This window comes from Eulemur rufifrons, chromosome 25 (genome assembly GCF_041146395.1).
Source record: "Eulemur rufifrons isolate Redbay chromosome 25, OSU_ERuf_1, whole genome shotgun sequence".
Lineage (NCBI taxonomy): Eukaryota > Metazoa > Chordata > Mammalia > Primates > Lemuridae > Eulemur > Eulemur rufifrons.
Window position 1 is genome coordinate 5311320 of NC_091007.1, and position 26612 is coordinate 5337931.

The following is a 26612-nucleotide window of genomic DNA, read 5'->3' on the forward strand; positions in this document are numbered from 1 at the left end:
CATCGCTCTGTGTGCTTGACAAAGGCAGTCACTCATATGCCACTTTTTCCATATGCCACAAAATGCACAAGGTTGGTGGGGAAGCTCAGCCTCATGGTATAAACTTTGTTTGTTGAGTTCTTTGGCCTTTGCCTCTTAGCATTCAGAGTCAGACTTTTGGAACTCGAAAACCTTTTCATTTGAAAAAAAAAAAAAAAAAAAAAAAGCTCATCTCTTGCAAATGAAACGGGCCTGGGCTCTTATGGTATCAGTTCTGCTGTAAGTTTAAATGTCATTTTGATCTCTCTGGATTATTCGCTGACATCCCTTTGCTGCAGCATATGAATGTCCCCAAGGCAACGAGGGACACTAGACTCGATGAAGCAGCAGGGGGAAACGGGGTAACGCTCATTTTCTCCAGCCACGCAGGACAGGTGTCCCCGGCCTCCCGCCTGCGCTGACTCTGAGGCCCCGCCGTCCCAAGCTCAGAGGCTGCCTGTTGGGCAGGGCAGTGAAACGGGCCAGTGAAGGGCCGGTTTCCCAGAATAAGAAACTAAAAGAGAAAGCAGCACTCTGGGTGCCACCAAGAGATCAGAAAAAGAAAACTAAGTCTCTCTGTGGCAGGGCAGCGCTGGGCAGGAAGGGAACTGATTTTAGGAAGCTCTGAGGGCGATTCATTCGCTCCGACAGACAGCAGATGCCATGTGAGGTCAGTGGCGCATCCTCTGAGTATCCTGGTTCCTCTGCTGCAGAGCAGGAACCAGTCACACTACGGCATGTGTTGTGGAAACCGAAGAACAATCAGGGCCTCCCTAAAATGCAAGGCCAGGAGTGGTGGCGAACACTTGTCACTGGGACTCGGGAGAAACGCGTTCCAACGCCAGGTTTCAGCCTTGGCTGTGCACAGGTGCTTAAAACTCCCCTTGAAGGATGCATTTCTGACTAAAGCAAGAAGCAGATGGCAGACGGAGCCTAGTAAATTTATGTCATTCTTAAAATGCCTCCTCCTCCTCATGGCAAGTTCCCCGGGATGTCTGCTAAGAAGAAAAATTAAGCTGATTGCTTTCTTTAGGCTGACTCAAAGTCCTGAAACGTTGCGTCTGGAAGGGACCTCACACACACAACTCTGGTTTAATGGTCTCCAAAGTTGGTTTGTATTAAATCAGTAGAATGCACTCTTCAAATAAATTTTGAACAAACAGGTAAGGGTGGAGCTGTGGAGGCTGGCGCTGAGGTCGCGGTCTGTCTCCCTGGGTCTGTTGGCATCATTCCCGTGCCAGCCACAGGCTGAGCTTCTCCTCAGGAGCCCCAGGGCTTCCCATCATGCTGCTCGGAAACATCCCAGTGAGCTCAACACTCTCATTTGACAGGTGAGTTGACAAGTCCAGAGAGGTTTGATTGCCAACCTTGGTGTCGTGATTTCAGACCCAGTTCACCCCTCTTTCTGCCACGCCAAGGATGGCAGGAACAGTTGATAACAGTGTGAGGGTAGCGGTGATGGTGGTGGCATAGCAGGGGGAAGACAGACAGAATGCAAAAGAGGGATCTGAGTGACATTGTACGGGGAAAAAAATCAAGCATTTCTGACCGAAGGAGGTCAGAGGCAGTTTCTCCATATATAAGGGATCAGAAAGAGAGAGACCTCTTTCCTCTGACTTGGGAGACGGAAGATGACACTACGTTCTGCTTTGGTTCCTTGGGCAAGAGGACCACATCTCTTATGTTACAAAGGGGCTCAAATTAACTTGAGATCGGCTAATTCTGAACTAGGCATTTTGGAAAATGCTGTTTCTTAAATCACTGGTAATGTAACTTCAGTGTTGGAATGTTTGGGTCTTTCTCTGGAGTTTTTGCTGATCCATCTGTGAAATGTCTGGAATGGTTAAGTCAATACAGTAACGTTGTAGTGATTCTGAGATTTCCCTGTTCCCCTTCAGTGGCTGTGATGGTTCACTTCACGTGTCAACTTGATTGGGCTACAGAGTGCCCAGATTAAACCCTCCTTCTGGGTGTGTCTATGAGTGTGTTTCTGGAAGAGATTAGCATCTGAACTTGGGGACCGAGTAAATCAGGTGGCCCTTCCCAGGGTGGGTGGGCTTCATCCCATCCTTTGAGGGCCTGAATAGAACAAAAGGTGGAGGAAGGAGAAACTCCCTTCGTTTCTGTCTCTCTCTTTGAGCTGGGACACCTCATCTCATCTTCTCCTGCCCTCTTACTGGGATGTGCACCACTGGGATTTGCACCATTGACTCCCTCAGGCCTTGGGACTCAGACCCAATGACACCACCAGCTTTCCTGGGTCTCCAGCTTGCAGATGGCAAGTTGTGGGATTTCTCAGCTTCCATCACCATGGGAACCAATTCCTCTTAATAAATCTCCATATATATATGTATATATATATACATTTTTTTTTTTTTTTGAGACAGAGTCTCACTCTGTTGCCCGGGCTAGAGTGCCGTGGCGTCAGCCTAGCTCACAGCAACCTCAAACTCCTGGGCTCAAGCAATCCTCCTGCCTCAGCTTCTCGAGTAGCTGGAACTACAGGCATGCGCCACATGCCTGGCTAATTTTTTCTATATATATCTTTAGCTGTCCATATAATTTCTTTCTGTTTTTAGTAGAGACGGGGTCTCGCTCTTGCTCAGGCTGGTCTTGAACTCCTGAGCTCAAATGATCTGCCCACCTCGGCCTCCTAGAGTGCTAGGATTACAGGCGTGAGCCACCGCGCCTGGCCTTTATATATTTTTATACAAACATTCATTGGTTCTGTTTCTCTGGAGAACCCTGACTACCATGGCCACGTTTCCCTTAGTTGTTGTTGCAAATGCAGAGGACGCCTTTAAACTGTTCATCCTACAAGGCTGTATGTACATGTGCACACGTGCAGTCTAAGGCATCCAGTGGGCATTGTCACCTTTGTGGAGCAAATTCAGCCACATCAATAGGTGATTTCTAAGCCTGATCCAAGGTCACACCCTTTCTCTTAAACACACCTGGGAGCAGGAGGAACAATGTTTCTGGAGACAATTTGGCAACAAGGACCAGAGGCCGTCAATATGTTCCTATCCTTCGACCTAGAAACTCCACTTCTAGAAATTCATCCAAGAGAAATATCGGAGACGTTCAGAGAGATTTATGCGAAAGCTCATTCACTGTGGTGTTATACATAACGTTCAAAATTAGAAACAATTTAAATGCTTGTCAAGAGAGAGACTGGTTAGATACATTATGGTAAAGCTACATGATAAAATAGCATGCTGCTACTAAGGTCGTTTGTAGGAAAATGTTTAGTGTCATGGAAGTGTTTATAATATATTAGGGGGAAAAGCAAGTTACAAAACATCCCACCATATTATTCCAAGTTTACATTTTATTTTATAAACTATATAAATTTAGAAAATATGTGTAACTTAGAAATAAACTGGGACCTCTCTATTTCTCAAGATCTAGTTATAATCGGTTGAATCCCTCTTCAGTTACATGGATTGTGGAAGTTCAAAGCCTTTCCTGAGATTTCTATGAGTCCCATGCATGGGGAGGGAGAAGACACTTATGTTATTACGGCTGCACCGTGTTGTACGAGACATGAAACTCAGCCCCATCTTAATGTATACAAAGACACAATGATGCAGACACACACACACACACACACACACACACTAGCACAAACCATTTGGGTGGGTGGAGGGGTGAAGAAAGAGAAGGAGAAATTTAAATTTAATCTTTTTCAACCTTGTAAACCACTTTAAATTGCACCTTACACTTGTCCACTACATGCTTTTGAATTCTGCCAGTTTCTTCAGTTTATTCAAGTTTGGTTTATTCAATATGCAATTGAGTTTGTTCAAATAAATAAACATAGAAATTAAAAACTGTAAAGGTCTTACAGTAGCCAGGAAAAGCAAAGAGGTGTCAGGAAGGCAATGGTTTGACACCTCGAAATCCAGGCAGCCTAGTAGTGGCTCACACCTATAATCCTAGCACTTTGAGAGGCTGAAACCGGGGAATCGCTTGAGGGCAGGAGTTCAAGACCAGCCTGAACAACAGGGTGAGTCCCCATCTCTACAAAAATTAGACAAACTAGCTGAGCATGGTTGTGTGCACCTGTAGTCTCAGCTATGCTGTAGGCTGATGCAGGAGGATCCCTTGAGCCCAAGAGTTTGAGGTTGCTGTGATCTATGATGAGCCACTGTACTCTAGCCGGGGCAACAGAGCAAGACCCTATCTCCAAAAAGAAAACATTTTTTTGATTTAAAATAAGAAACCCAGGCATGTCAGAGTGCCCCAGGTAGCAGTATATGCAGTTATTGTTGTACAGACATCCCCGTATTAATTATATTCAATGCTTTGCACATTTAGATCAATAGTAAAAAAAAAAATCAGTGTAGCCCAGGTGACAGAGCTGTCACAACACATTTCCTTCACAATGTCCCACCATTAAGAATGGAAGGATTACATTCAAAAATAGAACTAAAACTCTGGTCCAAATGAACTAACGAAAAGATTTTCCACCAACACACCGGTTACTGAAAGAAGAGAATGGCTGTGCTTTTCGCTACGCAGAAGACAGGTTTTCAGGACGTCACACATACTGTAAGAAAACAAAAATCAGAAGATCCGACGGGGGAACTGAAATGCTACTTCTGTCCCCAGCTTCGGGGACAGCATCTTCTCGTCTAAACAACACTTTCTCCGCGAAAGGGAGAGGCAGCCCCTCCCCCGCACGCGGCCCCACCCTTCCTCACCGGGAAACCCATGACGTGGATGTAATCACTGTGACAGCCACAGCTGTGATCGCAGGGCCCTTGTTAGAGACAGCAGGTGTGTGTCTTGCGGAACAGGTGCCGTCTTTGGATATGACTGACGAGCTCTCGTATTTGGCCCATTAAATCGTCCTTTCCATTTCTTTCCCGTGTCACCCGAAGCTGGTCAGTGAGACAGAATTGACAAGGGGTCCCTTCACCTTTCAAATGCCCTAGAAACGAATCCGTCGGTATCGTCCACGCAGCTTTGCTTGGTTAGGACACCCCCGTGTGTCTCTGGCGGGAACTACCACCTACGTTCTCGCAAACATCACCATCGCTTTGAATCCACAACGCACAATCTTTTTTGTCTGCTTACCTTGAGGGCCTGCTCCGTCTGACGCCTCGTGGTGGCAGATACGAAAGCGATTAGGACACGGATCCTCTCGTCAAGAAACTTTCCCTTAATAGGGAAGAGCACGCATGCAGCAAGAAACTCTAAGGAGGTAGAAAGCAACGGACGCCTTTCACTGCCGACAGCAAACACGCTATGAAGGCAGGAAGAAGGCGAAAATTCATTCCAGCTGGGGGGGTCTCTGAACCGGCTTCGCGGAAGTGGCGTTTGTTATGACCCTCGAAAACGGAGCATAATTTAGGGCCATTCGTGCATTCATTCACTCACGAAATACTTTAAGCAGCACCAAGGTCAAGTCAGCAAGGCCAAGTGCAGGACCTACGGAAGGACGAGCAAGGGGGTTAGTGTTTCCAAAGCATGGATCTGTGAAGCAGAAAAACGTGAATTTGGATTTGAACGGGGCCTTGTGTGTCGAACTGTAAACTTGGACTTCTCTGGGTGATGCGGTGGGAGCCAGCGAAGGTATTTAAACAGAGAAGTGATGCGCATTTATATTTCTGATGTATCCAACAGTCTCGCTCAACAAATATCGGCGTGTCTGTGCCAGGTGCGAGGCGTTGGGTATACAGTGGTGACAAAAACACACACCTGCTCTGCTCTCGCAACTCACAGCACAGTCAGGAGAGAGACGATAAAGAAATATGCACATTATACATACAAATAAATGCCTGGTTAACATGATGCTTAGGCAGATGAAGAAAAACAGAACCCTATTTGAGAATAACGAGGGGCTGGGACTTAGCTGAGATTGGGGGTCAGGGAAGTCCTAAGACAATGACGTTAGACCTGAGGCCTGAAGGATACATGGGTGATACCTACGTGAAGATCTGGGAGGTGGAATTCCACGCTCCCTCAAGGGCCCTGAAGAAGCAAGGAGTTTGCAGAAGTCAAAGGACTGGAGTGGTGGCTGCCGGGGCACGGGGCTGGGGGACTGGGGAGATGTTGGTCAAAGGCCACAGGATTTCAGTGACACAGGGTGAATAAGTTCTGGAGATCTGTGCAGCCTGGTGACTGTAGTTAACAATAGTGTGTTACATACTTGAAATCTTCTAAGAGACTAGATCTTAAGTGTTCTCATAATACACAAACAGTGCCAACTCTGTGAGGTGGTGGATGTGTTAATTAGCCTGATTGGGGTAATCATGTCACAGTGTATACATACATCAAAATATCACATTGTGCACTTCGATTTTATGCAATTGTTATTTGTCAATCATGCCAATACAGCTGAAAAGGAGGGACACAGAGAGGTTGAGGGGACAGGCAGAAGCCTGGTGTGAGAGGAGGGTAGGAGCAAAGCTGGAGGTGGCAGGGGAGCCCAGAGGGAAAGGGACACCAGCCCACGCCAGCCTCACACACACCGCAATGAGCCTGGGTTTTAAGTACCATGAGGAGCAGCTTGATCCTGTCTACAATTCAGAAACATCGCTGGGCACCGAGTGGAGAATGCACTGGAAGGAGACAGGGGCAGCTCAGACACCAGTTAGGAGCTTTCTACAGCTGCCAGGTGAGACCGTGGTGGCTGCAGCCAGGCAGGTGTCAACCGGGTGGAGACAATTGCTTCTGGAAGGTTCATCTGGGGAAAGGCTGGGGGCAGGGAGGCCAAAGCAGGAGGCGCTTGCGATTGTCCCAGTGGAACACAAGAATGGGACACAGGCTTGAGAGGGAAGGAGGGCCAGGACGCAGTGTGGAAAGCACCTCACCCAACTCCCGGGGTGGAGGGGACCTCGAGAGGGAAGGCAGGGGTCAGAGGGCACTCCAGGGGACGGGAAAGCTTTGAGCCTGCATGGCTTTCAGGTAAGGAGGGTCACTGGCAGGATCAAAGGAAGAAGCGTGGTGGAAAGAGGGCAGAGGATGGGCTTGGATTGGGCACTGTCAACTCTGGGGAGCAGGGATGAGACCCAGACGGGAGAGACAGCAGAGGGCATTTCATTACACCGCGATTCTCCATCTTCTGACTAAGCTGAGTTCTGGGGGGGGATGGAAGAGAAGCTGCCCTAGGAGGTGGAGTGCATGGAAGGATTGAGGTTGGGGGACGGAGGAGAGGAAAGTCAGGCAAGACACCCAGAGCTCGAGGCAGCTGTGACTAAGGGAGAAACACAAAAATGCAAAGGAGTCTCTAAAATAACTTGACCTGTGTTGGCATTGAGGGGATGAGGAGACAGGCTCAGAGGGAACGCACTAAGGTCATCAACCTGCTCATCTAGCAACTGCCAAGAGCTGAGCCTGCCCATCCCTTCCTCCCACTGACCAAGCAGGAAGTCATCTCTCCCTCCTCCCCTCCCCCCACCACTACCTGGGCTCTTCTGCTGAGGCTGTCGGCAATATTTGGGCACATATCACTCTGCACAGTGGAATATTCCATTTAGCTGCAGGTTAACCTGATCCATGCCAGAATGCCAACTGCTTTCCCTCTCGTCTTGAATTACTAAAACATAATTGAACCTTCCCTTTGTGTCACAGGATTACCATTATGGTGAGACGTGGTACCTGTCACTAAGATGCAGATGCAGGTGTGGAGGACAGGAACGAGCCCTGCCGTGGCGTTGGGACTTGGCTTGATCACTGGTCTCTTGCCCCTTCCTCATCAAGCGTCTGTGAATGGCGACTGGTGACATGTCTCTGGCCTCCTCACAGCTGTCCTTCTTTAACATCAGTTAATGAAGCCAGCGTTAAACGTTCCTCTGCCAAGTGATTTCTTGCCCTCCAGAAGGTCTCTGTCACTGCCACTGTTAAGAGCCTTCAACTTTTCAAGCTCATCCAAAATGTTATCTGATGCCATGAAACATGTCTCTCCTATCAGTTTATATTACACTTCCATCCATCCCTGACCTGAAGTTACTGAGTTTGTTTTGTTTAAGACACATGAGCAAACTCAAGAATCTATGCTAAGTGGGGATAAAAGAAAGTTAACTTCACCCCAGCCCCCATTTGGTTTCTAAGTTAATTTCACCCAACGTGAGGCCTGGGTCCTTGGGAAGAAATTTAAGTTTGCAAAAGGCATGTGGGTAATGGCTGGTGGATCATAGATACAATATAATATAATAAAACCGGGACACTGACAAGCATCTGCGGCTGTATGAAATGGTCAAAGTCTGAAAGCTTTCCGGTTTGTGGGTAATTAACTCTGCTACGGCTTTAGGGGGTGGGCGGGGGGTGATTTGGGGAGGAAGATTAAGGTGGGAAGCTGGAACATGAGTCAGTTACATGCATCTGCACTGAAAATAAGCCCCTCCGTCTTGCCCACTGCACCTCTGCACCCTGTCATTGCATGCCTGTCTTAGAAGGGCCTGAAATCTATAAAAAAGAAAGAAGGAAAGTTCAAAACCCGTAAGAAGCTGAAAACCTGTACTTCACTTTTCCTTCTCTGCACCCCAAGGAGGTCTAAATCTCCCTGCATTCCTACATCAAGCCTGAGATCCAGCCTCCTTGGAACTGTCTTTTTATTCTGCATGATTTCGGCACCGTTCTGCCAAGCATCTGCAGGTCTTTAAAGGAAATGTGAAAGGGCAGCAGAGACACATCTGTGCGGCGGAGACATGTGGCACAGGACAGGAGCACATAAATCAAAGCCAGGGAGAAGCCTGCTAGCAACCCCGAAATCAAATTGTGCCAGGGAGAAGGCCCGCGCGGAAAATAGATTAGAAGGGCACCGAACAAGAGAGAAGAAAGGCAAGCAGCCCTGAAAAAATTAATGAGAGGCGGAGGAGGCCAGGAGAAGCAGACTGCGTTTGAACAGAGTTTGCACTGCTCAGGGAAGGGCTGGCGGTGCAGCAAGTCCTGTCTTCTCCTGTCTGGGCGATGTGACTCCATCCATCTCCACCTCCCTGCACGTGTCCACCGCTCTCAAACCAGGCCACAAGCTCTGAAAGACATTGGGGGGGGGAACAGGACACGACAGGAATGGGAGAGCAGGTGCAGGAATTCAGATGAGGACCAAAGCCTCCACCCACAGCGCCACCCAGCATGTGGCCTGCAGCCCAGCCCGGCTCTCACTGCCACTGCGCCTGGTATGAGCAGGTGGGCCATGCTGACACCTGCCTACAGGTTGTCCTGAAGTTAAAGGAGATGGCCTAAGTACAGGCACAGAGTAGGGGGCTCCACAAACTGCAACTGTTGTTATTATTATCCAACAAAATTGAGAAGCAGGTGGAAGTTGTCTCTGAAATTGTCCATTCTCATCTGTGACTTCCAGGCTCTGAGTGTCCCTCGAGGTCCTTCCTTTTCTCAAACCCCCACACACCCGTTCTCTCACACTCAGGCTCCTGTGTCCGGTGGGGCAGTCGCTGCGACCCCTCTCAACCAAACCCCCACCCCCAGCGAAGCTGACAGGTGTAAGGTGGCAGATGTGCTCCCCAGGTGGACTCTGGCCCATGAAGGTGGTCATTTTAATCCGGCTTTTCATCTTGCGCGGCCTGCACCGTCTGCGGCGAGACCAAGAGGGCAGATACAGGCCGGGCGCGGTGGCTCACGCCTGTAATCCTAGCACTCTGGGAGGCCGAGGCGGGTGGATTGCTCAAGGTCAGGAGTTCGAGACCAGCCTGAGTGAGACCCCGTCTCTACTAAAAATAGAAAGACATTATATGGACAACTAAAAATCTATATAGAAAAAATTAGCCGGGCATAGTGGCGCATGCCTGTAGTCCCAGCTACTCGGGAGGCTGAGGCAGTAGGATCGCTTAAGCCGAGGAGTCTGAGGTTGCTGTGAGCTAAGCTGACGCCACGGCACTCACTCTAGCCTGGGCAACAAAGTGAGACTCTGTCTCAACAAAAAAAAAAAAAAAAAAAAGAGGGCAGATACAAATCCCAGTGCACAACCTCGAATGTTCTGGAAATTTAGCTTTATTTATTAATTTACTTTCCACTTCAAACCCCCATGCTGCCTGGTTGCAGAAACCTAATCTAAAAGTGGATCCCAAAGGCCTCGATGAGAGGACCCGAGCATGCCAAGGTCAGCGTCCCCTGTGACCCGAGGTCGCAGCGCAGCGGATCCTGAAGAGTCACAGCGCCACAGCGCGGCCACTCCCCGTCTGGTAACTAAACCATCACGTTCCGGTGCCGATGAAAAAAGAAACAGCCAACCCGCCCCTGCCTCCCTTACACTGCTTCACAGGCCTTGCTGAGCCAGACCAACCGCAGTCGAGGTTGCCGGTTTGGAATCCGGGTCGTTCACCCCAGCCGTGTGTCCGGGGGGCGGGGCAGCCCGGGGGGCGGGGCAGCCCGGGGGGCGGGGCAGCCCGGGGGGCGGGGCAGCCCGGGGGGCGGGGCAGCCCGGGGGGCGGGGCAGCCCGGGGGGGCGGGGCAGCCCGGGGGGGCGGGGCAGCCCGGGGGCGGGGCAGCCCGGGGGCGGGGCAGCCCGGGGGCGGGGCAGCCCGGGGGCGGGGCAGCCCGGGGAGGCGGGGCAGCCCGGGGAGGCGGGGCAGCCCGGGGGCGTGGTCCATCCTGGGGGCGTGGTCCGGGGCGGGGCAGCCCGGGGGCGTGGTCCAACCTGGGAGGAGCGTCCCCGCGGGGCTTGGGTGCCGCCTGGCGGTTGGGTGCGGCCCTCGCTCACCGCCCGGCCTACTGCGCCGCCCTCGGAGCGCCCAGCGCCTGCGGCCGTCGAGATCAGGTGGCTCTTGTCCGCTGCCATGGCGGCCGCGCGGGTCCTGGTGGCGAAGGGGCCCTGCTGGCTCCGGCGCGGCCCGAGCGCCCCGCTCCCCGCGCGCTTCTGCAGCCGGGGGCTGGCCGGGGCGGGGCGGCCGGAGTCCGAGGCGCCGCTCACCCGCGCGCGGCAGCGGGACGGCATCAGGTCAGCCCGCGGGCAGGGCCGGGAGGGGCGGCAGAGGCCGGGCTGGTGGTCGGGCCCTTGTCGCCGCACCGACCCGCTCAGGCCCCTCTGGGAGTAGTCCCAGCGGACCGGCGCGGGTGCCCTGTGCCTGGCACGGCGGCGGGACGCACACGGGAGCCCTAGAAGTGGGGCTGCCTTGGACGCCCCGGCACCCCCAAACCCTCAGGGCAACCCAGTCGCTGCCGGACGTGGGGCTGGGTGTGGGCCCCTCAGAAGACGGCTCTGTGCCCCCTAGAGCCGGCTCGGCTGCAGGCGAGTGTAGGCTTGGCCGGGCTGCTCCTTGGCGCTCACCCAGGAGTGCAGGGATGGGGCGGGTCGGTAAGTAGGACGAAGGACACAGTGTCCTGAGCTCTACCCTTAAAAACACACCAGTGCACAGACTGCACGATGGAGTAATAAAGGTTGGAGCGCCCCTGGCACCATCCAGGCCTGACCCTAACATTTGCCTGGCCAGGGCAGGGGTGCAAAAAGGAAGCCTCCATAGCACGTGGCAGTGTTTCAGAATTACCAGTCAAGCTGTTAAACAAGAGGTGTTATTCTCCTACCCTGACAAGTGTAGGGTCCTGAGACCTGGAAGGCCATGTTTGAATCCAGAATTCATAATCCAACGTGTTCCTCAGAAGGGGCAGAGAATCAACTGGTGGCAGCAGTTCTTTCCTTTTCTTCCCACCCTCCTCTGGTCCCCTCCTACCTCTCCACCCCTCCTGCCTGCTGCTCTGCAAGGGGCTTGGCACACAGGTCTGCAGACACCCCATCCAGCATGTCCCCTCACCCCTATACACCACTGCTCTTGGCCACCCTTGGGCCTTGTGGTGCCCACTGCAGGGGCAGGGAATTCTAGGGTCTCGGTAACTGCAGCAAGGTTTGAAAGAGGGATAATTCCACCCCCTGTGGACTCCTGCTCATCTATAGGGGCAGGCACAGCGGGAAGAAGACTGGAGCTGGGCTCTAAAGTGCAGGACCCACACAGGGTCCTTCTTGCCCATTTTTAAAGACAGTTCTTCTTCTGTAACTCTAGTTACACCTGGTCAGAAGCCTGCCTTCTGGGCACAGCAACCAGATGACAAAAGAAGGCCAGATGAGTCCCTGGGAGTTAAACATGAATCAGAAAGGGGGGAGATTGCAACAATCTATCATAAATGTTAGGAATCTTTAGAAGGCAACCCGACTCAAGCATTTCAGCAGTACTATGTCAGGTGCTAAGCAGGAGAGCTTGAGCAATTTGGTGGCTCTTCAAGTGTCCCTTTTCAAAGCTGTTCCTCCCAAGAATAATACTGTTTTGTACGCAGGGCCAGCTCTGAGGTGGGCACTGTGTTAGGCACTCTGCGTGCAGTACCCCTAATTCTAACAACGGCCTGGAAAACATTAATATTATGCCCACTTTACAGTGAGGACACAAGTCCGGAGAGGTGACAGCCTGTTCCAGGCCACTTACCTAGAATGTAAGATCAGCAAGAGTCAGAGAGAGAGGTCCCTCTGCCCCCAAAGTTATTCCTGCGCTGCCATCTCAGCACCTGCCACTGGGGTGTAGAAGAGATGGTGAAAACCTGGATGTGGGGTCAATCCACCGCAGTCAGAATTGGCTGTGAAAAACAGAAATGCTGGTTTCCGTCTTTCGCCCAGCAGATATTTATTGTGTGTCTTCTCCATGTGTGAACCTGACGGTCCCTCACTTCAGGGACCTTCTCATGGTTTACAACGATCTTCAGACAGCTCCTGGGGCATTTATAGGGACCATCTCTTGCCACAAGACTTTTATCACATGCCCCGGTGGTGACTGTTACCGGCTGTTGATGTGAGCACCTCGGTTCTTGTCTCCCCCTCATCAAAGATTGAAAGTGAGGGACATGGCAATTTGTGAAAACGGAAAGTTTAATCAGCAAGCGACAGTACACTCCGAAAGGGGTGGGAGTGGGCACATGTCCCAGCAGACAGTGGCACTTGGGTCTCTTTGGGTTTCTTCTTTTCTTTCCTCTGGCCTCTCCTCCTTCATGACGTTGTCTCCTCCCACCCCAGCCTTTTTCATTTTTGACCAGTGGGGATGTTGTCGCCTTCCTGCTGTCGGGCAGGGGAGTTTTTCATCTTACATGGTTAGCCCCGGATGTGTCATGGCGCCCAGAGCCCACTGTGGGTGGGCAAGCAAACTGTAATGTCATACAACATGCCCTGTGTTATCTCTGTTATGTTTCTGGTGACACTTGTGGTTACTCTTATCTTGTTATTGTGACAGTATGTTCTCTTGCTCAGTGTCCCCTTTGGTCACACTACCCATTCTGTGCTTCCTCTGCTCCCCTGTCTTACTTTCCTGCCGAGGCTCACAGTGACTTCATTGCCAAAGAGGTTTCCTCTTCTGGCCGGTAGGTGGAGCTCTCCGCGCAGGGCATTGTGTGTTTGAACCAAGATAGCCACTGGGGCAGTTCAGAGTGGCGAGATTTTTAGGAGGAATTATCAACAGGGTGGACGAGCAGTTGAATAAGGAAGGGATGGAGACCTAGAATGACTTTCGGCTTCTGGCTTGGGCGACTGAGTGGCAGCGCTGAGGTAAGGGAAAGAGGACAGGGCAAGTTTGGGAGTCGGGGGAGATGCCCAAGGAACACGTAGGTGGAGAAGGCCAGCAGACATTGGAGTGGACACGTAGGCCTGGGGCTCAGCATGGAGGTGGCAGCTGACGTCAAGGCCATTGGTGAAGTTGCCCGGGAAGAGCGTACGGAGTGAGAAGAGAGCAAAGGATGAAACTCTGGGGATCGTTGGCATTTAGGGGTTAGGAGACAGCTGGGAGCCCACGAAAGAAGTCAAGAAGGACTGGCCAGAGGAGTCCAAAACAACGAGGACAGAAGAAACCTGGTTCCAGAAGGAAAGCGTGATCAAGATGGCGGGCGGATTTGGATCTGCCAGTTAGGAGGGTACTAGTGAGAACAGTCTGGGTGGCGTGGTAGGAACAGAAGCCTGGTGAACTAGCAGTTTGGAACCCTGGCAGTGCCTGTGACGAGCGAGCCAGCGGACTAATGGGACACGCAGGAACAGACACTGCCATGCTGCAAGGGTGTTCGGGGGCTGGAATCTCTTTACACAATTTTGCCTGAGGCCTCAGAATGTAATTTAAGCATATGTCAGACGGGATGGAAGCTTTTTGTATTTGCCACAACAAGCACACTCGTTATTTTATTGAAAGGTTTATAAGCATTTCTCTCACCACCACGACCACCCCCACCAAAGGTGGGTTTTGAAGTCGATCAGCGTATCGGCTGCAAGCAATTTTGGTACTTAAAAGAGAACACGTCTATGGGAAACAACGGGATAAACAGCGCAGCCGCCTGAAGACTGCGCAAAATTGAAATGGTATTCCAAAGAAAGGGGTTACTCTCATGGCGTGGAAATGAATTCGGTCAGTAAAGGTGTTTTCCAGAAAACTATGAAACAGAGCGTTATCTATGGAGGGTCCGAGTGGACGACGTGGCAGTAGGAGTATCGGATTCAAAAAGGAATGAAAAAAGGCAGAAAACCAGCAGCGGAGACTGAGAGGAAACATATAAAATGTAGCACAATAGGCCGGGCGCGGTGGCTCACGCCTGTAATCCTAGCACTCTGGGAGGCCGAGGCGGGTGGATCGCTGGAGGTCAGGAGTTCGAGACTAGCCTGAGCAAGAGCGAGACCCCGTCTCTACTAAAAATAGAAAGAAATTATATGGACAACTAAAAATATATATAGAAAAAATTAGCCGGGCATGGTGGTGCATGCCTGTAGTCCCAGCTACTCGGGAGGCTGAGGCAGAAGGATTGCTTGAGCCCAGGAGTTTGAGGTTGCTGTGAGCTAGGCTGGCACCATGGCACTCACTCTAGCCCGGGCAACAGAGCAAGACTCTGTCTCAAAAAAAAAAAAAAAAAATGTAGCACAATAATCTGGTGTGTGACTCATCGCCCATTTCTTGTAACAGCAAAAATAAGACATTTGTGTATACAGGTAGCAGAGAACAATATAGGTTATTTTACTCAGCAGATGGGATACCCTAAAATAGCAAGCAGGCCCTTTGAATACCAGCTTTTCGTGATCTGTATGGCTTTGTCTTTTCATTCTTCATGTATCATCCCGTCCTCAGCATGAATTATTTCGCAGAATTACAGGACACCACTATTTAAAAAAAAAAGGTGAAAAAATTATGTTGTATATGCATATCGACAGCTATACCTCAGCTGCCTTTTATTCGGGGCCGGTTGGGGGAGGCTTAGGGGGTATTTTCAGTCTGGGCTCCATCCCTAACCTGATTCTGAAGAACAGTGGAAAGAAGTGAGCTGAAGGCAGCCACTGCCTGTCCGATTTTCCTGACCCCTGTTGTCACACAAAACCTGCATCCTCTCTGTACAGGCAGCGGTGATTTCGGGACCACTGTGACTTGCCCTGTCTGTGGAGGTGGCAGTCATGTTTCTGACAGCAAGTGTAGAGACAAAGAGAAACAAATCGTGGGAGGAGGGAGAAAAACCAGCCTGCCTTTCAGGGCGTCTTTTTCTTGTTTTGACTTAGCTGTAACTCCAGAGAGCCGCAGACCCTCCACACTGGCACTAAGCACCCACCGTTGGGTTTTTAAAAATAGCTCCCAAATTAGAGAGGAATTGCAGGGGTCCTCGCTTGTTCTGACTAGTGCATGACCCAGTGATTGTAAAATGTTCTTCACAGGAACATTGTCTTGAGCAATCCCAAGAAGAGGAATGCCTTGTCACTTGCAATGCTGAAGTCTCTGCAAAATGACATTCTTCATGAAGCCGAAAGCAATGATCTGAAAGTCATCGTCATTTCAGGTACAGAGTGATATCCGTCCTTAGTGTTCTGCAGTGGCCAGAAGAGGCTTCTCACAATTCTTTGGTTAACTGGGGCCTTCCCTTAACTGGAGAATTGTTGCTTCTTTCCAAGAATGTTAATTATGGAAAACTCCTGTGTAGTCGGGGACTTGGTCCTAACACTACTAACTGCAGAAATTATTAAAGACTCCTGTTCAGTGAAAATACTGTCAGAGGCTGAACGTTTTTGTGCTTGGCTATGCTGGTCTTCCCATCAAAATCAGAGAATCGATTTCTTCATGGGCCTTAAAAAATGGGTTTAACCACTAGTCCTTTTGGTAGATTAGCTAGTCAGCGAGGACCTGACCATTTGGGTGGTTTGATGTGTTTGCCATGTCTGTTCTTACCAGAAAAATATAGACGATGCTTTGTGATGCTTTATTTTGCAAATAAGGATCAGTGCTTCTGGCACCCAATACTCAGAATGTTATCTTATCAATGGTTTACTAAACTAAAATTTGCAATTGTGGTATATGGCGGTGGAAAAAGAAATCAGAACTAGTAGAGTTCAGCTGCCATGTGGGATGTTGCAAAGGCAACCGGCTTCTTAACTAGACTACTTCCTCACTTGTAGAAAGAAAATAGTATTGTCTGTCAAAATAACCACAACAAAAGGAAATATGAGAAAGTGTTATCAGCTCATGAGTGGAATGACATTGTGTTGTCATTGTTGTTGATGACAATGACAGCTGCCACATCCATGAATCTCTCATCTGTAAAATCAAGAGCTTGGCTCCAGAGGCCTGTTCCCACTGTGACCTTCCCAGTTCAGCCCCTGTGACAGGCTCCTGCCCACATGCTAAATCAGTGGTCCCCAGCCTTTTCGGCACCAGGGACCCAGTTCACGGAAGACAGTTTTTTCACAGACCAGGGGCGGGGTGGGCATGGTTTCGGGATGATTCGAGTGCATTACGTTTGATATGAGTCTGCAAGCAATTGATTTATCATGGTCTCTGTGCAGTCGAACCTCTCTGCTAATGATAGTCTGTGTTTGCAGCCGCTCCCCCGTCCTCAGCTCCACCTCGGATCATCAGGCATTAGATTCCCAGAAGGAGCACAACCTAGATCCCTCGCATGCGCAGTTTACAGGAGGGTTCGAGCTCCTGTGAGAATCTAATGCTGCCACTGACCTGACAGGAGGCGGAGCTCAGGCGGTGATGCCCATGGTGGGGAGCAGCTGTGAATACAGATGAAGCTTTGCTCCCTCACCCACCGCTCACCTCCCACTGTGCGGCCAGACTCCTAACAGGCCTTGGACCAGTACTGGTCCGTGGCCCAGGGTTTGGAGACCACAGGGATAAATGGCAGGAGTACTGCCTATGGCAAGGGGGGTTTTGATGGGCCCACATGAGCTGATACACCCGGGCCAGACCAAGTCACAAAAGCTCCGTTAAAAACACCTTCACCTTGGTTCCTGAGCCTTCTCCTTGTGCAGCTGCATGTTTTGATCAGTTTCCATCCTGGACTTTTAGGATACAGATGCCTCACCTTGCATTTTCTATCACATAATTCTGGCTGTAACTTTTCAAGTGCAGCGGAATTAGTCTTATCAGAATGGAGCCATCAACCTTCTCTTTGTGAAGGTTTGCTGCAGTTACAGGCAGACAAGTGAGCGAACTGCCCAAGGTCTGGCCGTTGACATCTTCTCCTTTTCTTCTCTCAATTGCCAACATTCGCAGCCGAGGGGCCTGTTTTTTCTTCTGGGCATGATTTGAAGGAACTGACCAGTGAGCAAAGCCGAGATTACCATGCTGAAGTGTTTCAGACCTGTTCCGAGGTAAGCCGGGATGGCGGTCCACGTTGCAAACCTCAAAGTGATCATTATATTAATGTCGAGTTAGCCATCTGGTTTACGGGTAAGATTTTATCTGTGAGCCCTAACACCTCAGAGCAGCTGAAAACTCTGTGGTCCTCGAATCCTTCAACTGAGCAATTATTTGGTTGAGATTTTTAAGAAGTGACCGTAATTTGCTATTGATTTTGTTTTGTGCTAAAGAAAATAGAATATACAATGGTACAGTTGCCATCTCCGGCACTGCGGGGGTGTCTTGGTACACAAGTTTTAAGTAAGAGGTAAAAGGTGCAAACGCACATCTTTAGAGAGGAAGAACCTACGATCACGATCATTTTAAAAATTGTTAAACTGCAATAACTCTATTAAATGGGAAAGAAAGTATTCACACGTGGAACAACAATAGTGGTTTTGAAAATTATTTTCAAATCTTTCTTTCAATCAACCTTTATAATCACCACCTCCAAGTAGGAAAATTAACCTCTTTGTTTTTGCTGCTTTTCTGCCTCTTTCACCATAGTAAGGAGGAAAATTGCCAACAGCCACAGAGGAAAAAGAGGTACAAAAAGTTCCGGTGGTTTATAAATGCATCAAATCAACCCTGCGTAACAGTAACACATTGTTCACTTAATGTGCGTTGAGCGCCTACGAGATGCATAATGCAGGTACTTGCAAGGTATTGAGGAAAATATAAGAGGGGGAAAAAAGTTTGCTGCCAAACTGAATCTGGAAGTCCAGTAGGGTAAACGAGACATATAAGACAGTTTTGTAACCTGACCTGAAACTAACTTACTTTTTCATTCATTCGTCGACTTATTCATTCATGTGGTCATTAACGATCCAGCAAATATGTGATGACCCCTGCTTTGCCGACAACACAGGTGCGCACGAGGGAGGTGAAAGGAAAGGTGACCGAGTGACGCTCTTGACCGCCGCTTGTTGTCCTTGCTCTTCCAGAAACCCATAAAGAGATCGGGTTATATTTTTCTCATTTCATAGAAAGGCAAAGAGGAAAGTGATTTACTTGAAGCTCCATGTGGAGGTGGAAGCAACCTAGAACTAAGACTTAGGTCTCCCGTTTCCTATGCTAATAATGTTTATGTGACATTCTGCTCTTGGGTTTGCCAAGGCTTGGTGCTTTACAAAGTTTTTTTTTTTTTTCTAATATGAAGTATGTTTGGCTAAAGAAAAGCATCAAAGAAAACCAGTAGAGCTCTTCTATCCTCCCTCAAGGGTCTGCTTTTATCACTCTGCCGTGGTAACGTCTTGACCTGAGATCTAAACGGGTTAGCAGAGGGCTGCGGGGGAACCAGGGCTGCTTCAGAGGATAAAGGCCAGATTCCTTGGAAGCTCCCAGAAAAAGACTCAGTGCATAAACAGGCCCTGGCCCTAAAGTGATAAGATAGGAGTGAAAGTGTATTGATTTCTTTAATACTGTTTCTAAGAAAATCAAATTGTCTTGGATAAATATGAGCAACGTGAACTTGTGCAAGATTTCAATTTCCAAGCGTAATCAACAGGCAGATCGGAACAGAATGAGCTAGATATTTCATTGCTCCATTCATGCATGAGAAAATTTGATTTTTAGAAAGGAAGATAGAGGTATCTGAATTAGCTCAGCATCTAAAAACTACAGCACATTTGTTACAGACCATGAGGACTGCATGATAGTTAATTATTTACAGATCAGGAGCAGGGCCGATTAAGAATGAAAAGAATGAGAATGAGAAGAACTTGGTTATGGAAGAGTGAACGTGACCTTCTGCAGGGCTGATTTGGTGGCTTCTGCTGGAGATGTGTCCCTTGTCTCTGTCCTAATGTCCTGTGGAAGTTTGGAGAGGGAAACTCAAGTCCAGGAGGGATCCTGCTCTTACTTCTTACATCCCACAAAAAAATGACAATTGGACAAGGTCTCTCGCTTTTGGAAATAACTTGGAATCCTCGGCGACACCATTAACGGAGGCGAGGGCAGAGTTCAATTTATGTCATGTTTTGGAGCAGGCAGAACCAAAAATGGCACTTAATTCAGGAGGGGCAAATAGGAAATAGAACCAATTTTTGACTTTCTAGGGTTTGACTATCCTAGCTTATTATATTTATTATAAATGTTTATTATATTTATTATACATCATCTTTTCTGAACCACTCTAACTTTATTTTTCCAGTTATGAAAGTAACAAGTACTTATTGTAAAAAATTTTTTGAAAATCTAGAAAAATAAAAGGAAGATAAATTACTGATGTCGTACCATAATCATATCACCTAGAGAGAACTATATTTTATATTTCTTTTTTCTAGAAAGCCTAGATCTGAGCCCATATTATTTCTTTTAAATCATTTTTTCCGGTGTGCTTATTTGTCTGAATAGTCATATATAGGCGTGATTATAGGGTTTAATTGTATGATTATGGCACTGAATGATTATTATATGTCAGATGACATTTTTTTTTTTTTTTTTTTTTTGAGACAGAGTCTCACTGTGTTGCCCAGGCTAGAGTGAGTGCCGTGGCATCAGCTTAGCTCACAGCAACCTCAAACTCCTGAGCTCAAGGGATCCTCCTGCCTCAGCCTCCCGAGTAGCTGGGACTACAGGCATGCACCACCGTGCCCGGCTAATTTTTTCTATATATGTTTTTAGCTATCCATATAATTTCTTTCTATTTTTAGTAGAGATGGGGTCTCGCTCTTGCTCAGGCTAGTCTCGAACTCCTGAGCTCAAACGATCCGCCCACCTCGGCCTCCCAGAGTGCTAGGATTACAGGCAAGAGCCACCGCGCCCGGCCTCAGATGACATTTTAAGTACTTTAGGCGCATTAATGTGTATGATTGTCATATTCTGCAAGGTTGGTACTATTAACATACCCATTTTACAGATGTGAAAACTGAGATACTAAGTGACTCATCCAGGGTTAGGCAGCAAGCTCCAGACTGCCACGCTGGTATTTCTGTTGGAAAATTTCACTTTAATGAGAATACAGCATGCTCTTCAATGGATATAGTTTAGTTTACATGGCCATTTACTTATTTTTGTGTATTTATATGATTTATAGTTTTTTACTATTATAAAACAATGATTTGGTGAGCATCTTTGACCATAGAGCTTTTTACCTATTTCCAATTATTTCTTAGAAGTAGAATTCCTAGATCAAAGGTATAAGCAGTTTTCGTGTTGTCAAATGTTTACTGCATTACTTAAGTATTTTTCTACCGGGTTTTGTGAAATCCTAGCTGTCCACAGATGGCAGACAGGACACAGAGACTGTTCACCTCTAATCCCAATCAGCTGGCTTTTCCTAAGTCACTTCAGTTCACTGAGGGACGGACAACACTCAGAACTAAAGATCTTTCTTTGTGGCAAGACTAGAAATTCTTGTGTTTTCCTCTCCTTGTTATTCCATTTCACCGGGAATGAGTCTATCACCAGCCTGTCCCCAACCTCACCTTAGGATGCACGAACCCCCTAGATCCACGCACGGTTTTGTGTACAGGTATGCACAGGGGAGAGGGTCATTAGCATTTATCACAGTCTCAAAAGGTGCCCCTCCCTGCAAAAAGTCAAAACCACCACTCTAGAATAAGACACCACAGCCTTCCATATAGAACTGCTTATTTTAGAATAGAGCTAACAAATATCAAATGTTTACGAATACAAAAGGTATATTTCTTAGACAAAACCTCCAAATCAATGAAGGTCATTTTTCTTTGAATTGCTGCCTTGGGGAAAGAAACTCAGATTTAGTTTTTATCCTCCCTCCCTCCCTCCTTCCCTGCAAAGGTTCAAAGAGCAGCAATTTAGAAATTGAAGTTACCATAGCAACACAATCTGTTTAGAGTGTCATGAAAAAATAAGCCGCAAACCTAAGTGAAAGTTCTGGGGATTCGTGGCGGGGGCTGGGGTCCCACGAGCACATGTTGGTCTCACCTCTCTGTGCCAGTGGCTGTTTCGGGAATTCTGTTTATTTTGAAGACAGCAGGGCCTGCCCCCCACCCCCATTTGAATAGAATGAAGAGAGTATTCTTGGTGCTAATTTGAGAAGTAATGACTAAGGAGATGGCCTTCAAGTCCCTTTTGCACCTTAATTTTTCAAGGAAGCACCAAATACCAGTTTCAGACTTTTTAACCCAAGGGCCACACACAGGCAGGGTGAGAACTGAACTGTTTATGAAGGGCTTTGTTTGTTTCCCCCGAGACAAAAATCCACGCTGTTCTGCCGTGGGGTGTGGGGTGGGGGTGGGTTGCCACCTCGCAGAGCTAGTCTTGGGGCTACAGACCCTGAGTCCACCAGTTTCCCGTTTCCCGCCAGGTGGCCTCAGGCCGGTGACGTCCCCCTCAGAGCTTGGTGACTTTTTTGCAAAATAGGGTTCCTCCTTCATGGGGTTCTCTGGAAGAACAGATTATACAGTCTGGTATTTCATGCAAGTTAGTGCTTTTTATGCCTTTTTGCACAGAATCTGATGAACTAATACATAGGAAAGGTGCTCTGGAAAAGTCCTGTATAAAATGGTGGGTGCTAACGTCATGCCTCACTGTGCACGGAAGTAACGGGTGTGTTTGCTCCCACAGGTCATGATGCTGATCCGGAACCACCCCGTCCCCATCATTGCCATGGTCAACGGCTTGGCCACCGCTGCCGGCTGTCAGCTGGTCGCCAGCTGTGACATTGCCGTGGCCAGCGACAAGGCCTCTTTTGCTACGCCTGGGGTGAACATCGGGCTCTTCTGTTCCACCCCTGCGGTTGCCCTGGGGAGAGCCGTGCCCAGAAAGGTAATTTAACTTCCCCGGATCCTTCCCTGGAGTCCGTCCTCCAGTTTGTGTGGCTTTTCGGAATCAGCTTGTTGAAAACGACGTTCCTACCAGGGCATGCCGCCCTAAGCATACCTGGGTGGTTGTGACACTACAGTCCTTCTGCTGTCAGGGAAGGCAGGGCCACCTGCCTGCCTCTTCCTCTGTAGCTTCTTACACTCATCTGTAAAGTCGATTTGTAAAGACATTGCATTCCCATCTTGCATGCCCCTCGGTACAGCTACTTAGGTTGTTCAAATTGTTTTGTTTTCACAAAAGCACGTATTTTTGTAATCTTATATGAAATGGCAGTTGAGAATCAGTTTTGTTGCACTGAACAGTCACCTGTGAGATACGATTGCGTGCCGATACAATGCCAGCATCAAGAGGCTGGGACAGTAGTGTCGCCGGCTTACTGTTCATCAGCCATCTGTCTTGTTCCAGGAAGGACTTAAAGTAGCTGATTTACTGAGTGTGTTGGGTTTACACTCAGTTGCGTTTCGGGAACATGAATGTCCTCTGCACGGGTTGAATCTGCCCAAGGAGGAGCCATGCTGACAAAGTGGTTTTTGTCATTGCTAACTATGGTGAAGTCTAACTATTGTGATGGTTTTCATCACAAGACTTCCTTCCTTCCTACAACACCATAAAACAATATTTATGGGACATCCCTTAAGTATAAACCAACAGTGCCCTTGTTCTTGAAAAAGTGCATTCTCGTTCTCAGTTGGAAATCTGTAAAAAGGGGGCAGAGTCATATATCACACCAAGCGGGAAATCTAAATTGCTTTCTAGAATGTATTGTCTGTTTCAGCATCAGCCATGAAAACTGGCAGCTGCTCACATGCCCAAGGCACAAAAGAAACGAGACCCAGGGGGACTTCAGCAGTAGGGCCAAGAGGCTCAGGGCGGTACACCTGCAAGCTCACACGCTTAGGAAAACTGGCTGGAGTGGGCTCCGCCCGGCAACAGGTGACAGCTTGCTAAAATGTCTCAGACTGAGAGGGCGTTTTCATTCTGTCAAGGTAGACATTTACCTTAAACATACAGATATGTGGCTGGGCGCAGTGCCTCACACATGTAACCCCAGCACTTTGCAGGGACAGAGACAGGAAGATCACTTGAGCCCACGAGTTCAAGGTCACGGTGAGCTACGAATGTGCCACTGCACTGCAGCCTGGGCGACAGAGTGCGAGCCTGACTCTATAAATAAATAAGAAGTATAGATCTTCATTCAGTAAATATTTCTTAAGTCCCTACTTCGTGCCAGTACATTAAATGAAAACGTTATAATACAAATCTATTGTCAGAGCTTATTCATAAATCATCTTATAACTGCGCAAATCAAATCACGAGACCTTCGTATAGTGGAAGGTGGCTGTACTGGGTCGGTTAGCCTGCCTGGTAGCTGTTTGTCCTCCTGAACACCTGACATGCTGGAAGGTTCCACAGTCCGGCGTTTGAAACCTTTAAATCAGCCCTGCTGTCAGGAGAAGAATCCATTCTGTCTCAAAACAAACTTTTGAAATAAAGGCTGATTAGAATTGATTCCTACAAATTTAACACCGTATGTATCAAATTTTAAATCAGTTTTTAAGAAAGACGGGAAAGTCCACAGAGAAGGCTGGAGAAAGTAGCAAGGAGATGCTGTATCAGCTACTACAGCCTTAAAACAAAGTTGGTGTCTCTTTGGACTTTAAAATTGTTCCTATGCAGCTTATTTTATTTTTGTTTAATCAAATAAACGAGAGGGTTTTTCCATGAAAAAAAAAAAAAAAAAGACAGACGGGAAAGATGGGACAAAAACAGGCCCGAAGTTCCAAGGACGCCCCCGTCCTGAGAACCACATTGCAAAATTGCCCAGTGACACAGATTAAAGGGCAGGATGTCGTAAGACACAAAGTAGATTTTTACCTCCCAAAGACAGTTTTGGCAAGAGCCAGGCCTCCTCAGGACATGGGACAAAAAAATCTCCCAGATTATCTTGCTCCCTGCTCCTCATGTTCTGGCCCCCAGAAGGTCCCTGAATCGCTCAACTTGAGACATCAGAAAGGGGTCTGGGGTCCTGGCAATACGTGGCTTTGCAGCGCGGGGTCATTAATGCTGGGCTACTTGGGGGCATGAACGAGGGATGTGGTTTGGGGTCCACACGAATGCGCAGAAACCTCAGTCACTGATAAAGGGAATTTTGCAGGAGAAAAAGTCTGCCGGAACTCGAGGCTTTTGCCCGGGTTCCTGGATTTGCAAATCTGACCTGTGTGGCTTGTTTGGGGAGGAAAAATTGGGATTCGTAAAAATCTAAACCCGACCCCAAACACCTGCCTGTCGTCTGTGCGTCATTGCAGGCGTAGGAGCGCATCCACGCACAGGCACACGGAGCCCGTATGGGCGCTGGGTGCAAGTCCCACATGCAGCCACGGGGAGGCGGGCAGGTGCTTCTGCAAACTGGCGGGGCCGGAAACTGCCGCCCTCGTCGCGCCCGCTGAGCCGACACGAGTCGGTCTCTGGCGCCCTCTGCTGGTCGTCCCGGGGACCTGCCTGCTCGGCTGCGCCGGAGACCCAGGGCCGCGATCTGTCCCCCGGGTGCAGAAACCGAGCAGTGGAGCTGCGCGCTGCAGCCACACTCGGCCCGGGCGGGAATCATTTTCCCCGTTTGTAAACTGCTTCTCTCCTCCGGCGCGTTGACTAATGCATCTTCTCGGCGCCACGTGAGCAGGTGTCAGGTGCCGCTGCTCCCCTCCCCGGGCACAGCCAAGCCCCAAGCAGTTGGCCTCGCCAGACAGCACGTGACAAATCGGAGCCCCTTGGTCCCACACCAGTCATTTTCCGAGCTAGGGAGCCTCGCTTCCCCGTTTACCCATCGCAGCTTTGTGTGTCTGTAGAATCTAAGTGTCTCATGAGAACAGAGCAGGATTGCCAAGCTGGACAGGGCTAAAGCCCTGCTGCGCAGACCCCAGGGCCCCCGGGGGACATGCTGAGTCTCAGGCCCGCCCCAGACCGCATTTTAGCAGCGATTTGCGTGGCCAGAGTTTGAGGAGCTCAGCCTTGGAGAGCACACGGTTCAACACCCCAATTCTGACAGCCTGGCTGCAGGTTCCAAGATGAAGAGCCGCTTGGAAGCTGCACCACCTTTCTGACCCGGCCTCAAAGGAGCCAGGTGTCACTTGTGCTGCGCTGTTGGCCCTCGTTCATCCGTTCGTAAATATTTAGCAGGTTGCTTACTGTGTGCAAGACAGCCTTCTAGTGCTGGAGGTACAGAAATGAACAAGATTTTAAAACGTAAAAAATCCTGCCCCATCGGAGTTCACATGCAAGCAAAGGAGACACACAATAAACCTGTGAAATACATAGTATGTTCAATGGGGGAAGTGCAAAGGTTAAAAATTTAGCCGGGAAGGGACACAGTGTTGGAGCTTGTTTCACAGTTTTAACAGGGTGGTCAGAGTGGAAAGGGCAGGTCACAGGGGAGCACTTTAAAGACCTCCGTGTCCCCCGCTTGCCCCCAGGTGGCCTTGGAGATGCTCTTCACCGGGGAGCCCATCTCGGCGCAGGACGCCCTGCTGCACGGGCTGCTCAGCAAGGTGGTGCCGGAGGCGCAGCTGCAGGAAGAGACCATGAGGATCGCGGCGAAGATCGCCTCCCTGAGCCGCCCGGTGGTGTCCCTGGGCAAGGCCACCTTCTACAAGCAGCTGCCCCAGGACCTGCAGACGGCCTACTGCCTCACCTCCCAGGCCATGGTGGACAACCTGGCCCTGCGGGACGGGCAGGAGGGGATCACGGCCTTCCTCCAGAAGAGGAGGCCGGTCTGGTCCCACTGAGCCCCGGCGAGCGGGCCCACGGCTCACCTCCCGATCCCAGCCACTGCCGCTGCCTCTCAATGGACGACAGGCTGCTCATATTAATATCGGGTTCACATCAGTATCGTCATATGTATGACAATAATATTGAAAGCCACGAATTCACGGGGAGGGGATGAGTGGAGGAGTAGCTGCGGTGCTAACTCAGTGGGAGGCCGGGAGCCCCTGCGGCGGCCACCCTCACGCAGGTCACACCGCCCAGTCGAGGCAAGAAAGGAGGGTGGCGACCTGACCTATTCAGAAACGTCCTCCAAGGAGCAGTTAATTCTGGTGGCTCAAGAGAGGGACAACATTTCACATCTCCACGATACTCTCCACAGCGAAAATCTGGATTCGAAAGAGAAAAAATTATCATTCCTATGGTTTTGGAATAATCTTATGTGAT

At 49.2% G+C, this 26612-nt stretch overlaps 1 protein-coding gene across 1 annotated transcript; it reads left to right on the top strand.

The window, feature by feature from the left end:
* Positions 1-10668: 10668 nt before the first annotated feature.
* On the top strand, positions 10669-26266 carry ECHDC3 (enoyl-CoA hydratase domain containing 3). The gene is made up of 5 exons (XM_069458623.1): positions 10669-10924; positions 15635-15756; positions 17475-17572; positions 22152-22352; positions 25877-26266. Exons 1-5 carry the CDS (start codon positions 10764-10766, stop codon positions 26186-26188), a joined length of 894 nt encoding a protein of 297 aa, XP_069314724.1. The 5' UTR covers positions 10669-10763; the 3' UTR covers positions 26189-26266.
* The last annotated feature ends 346 nt before the right edge of the window (positions 26267-26612 follow it).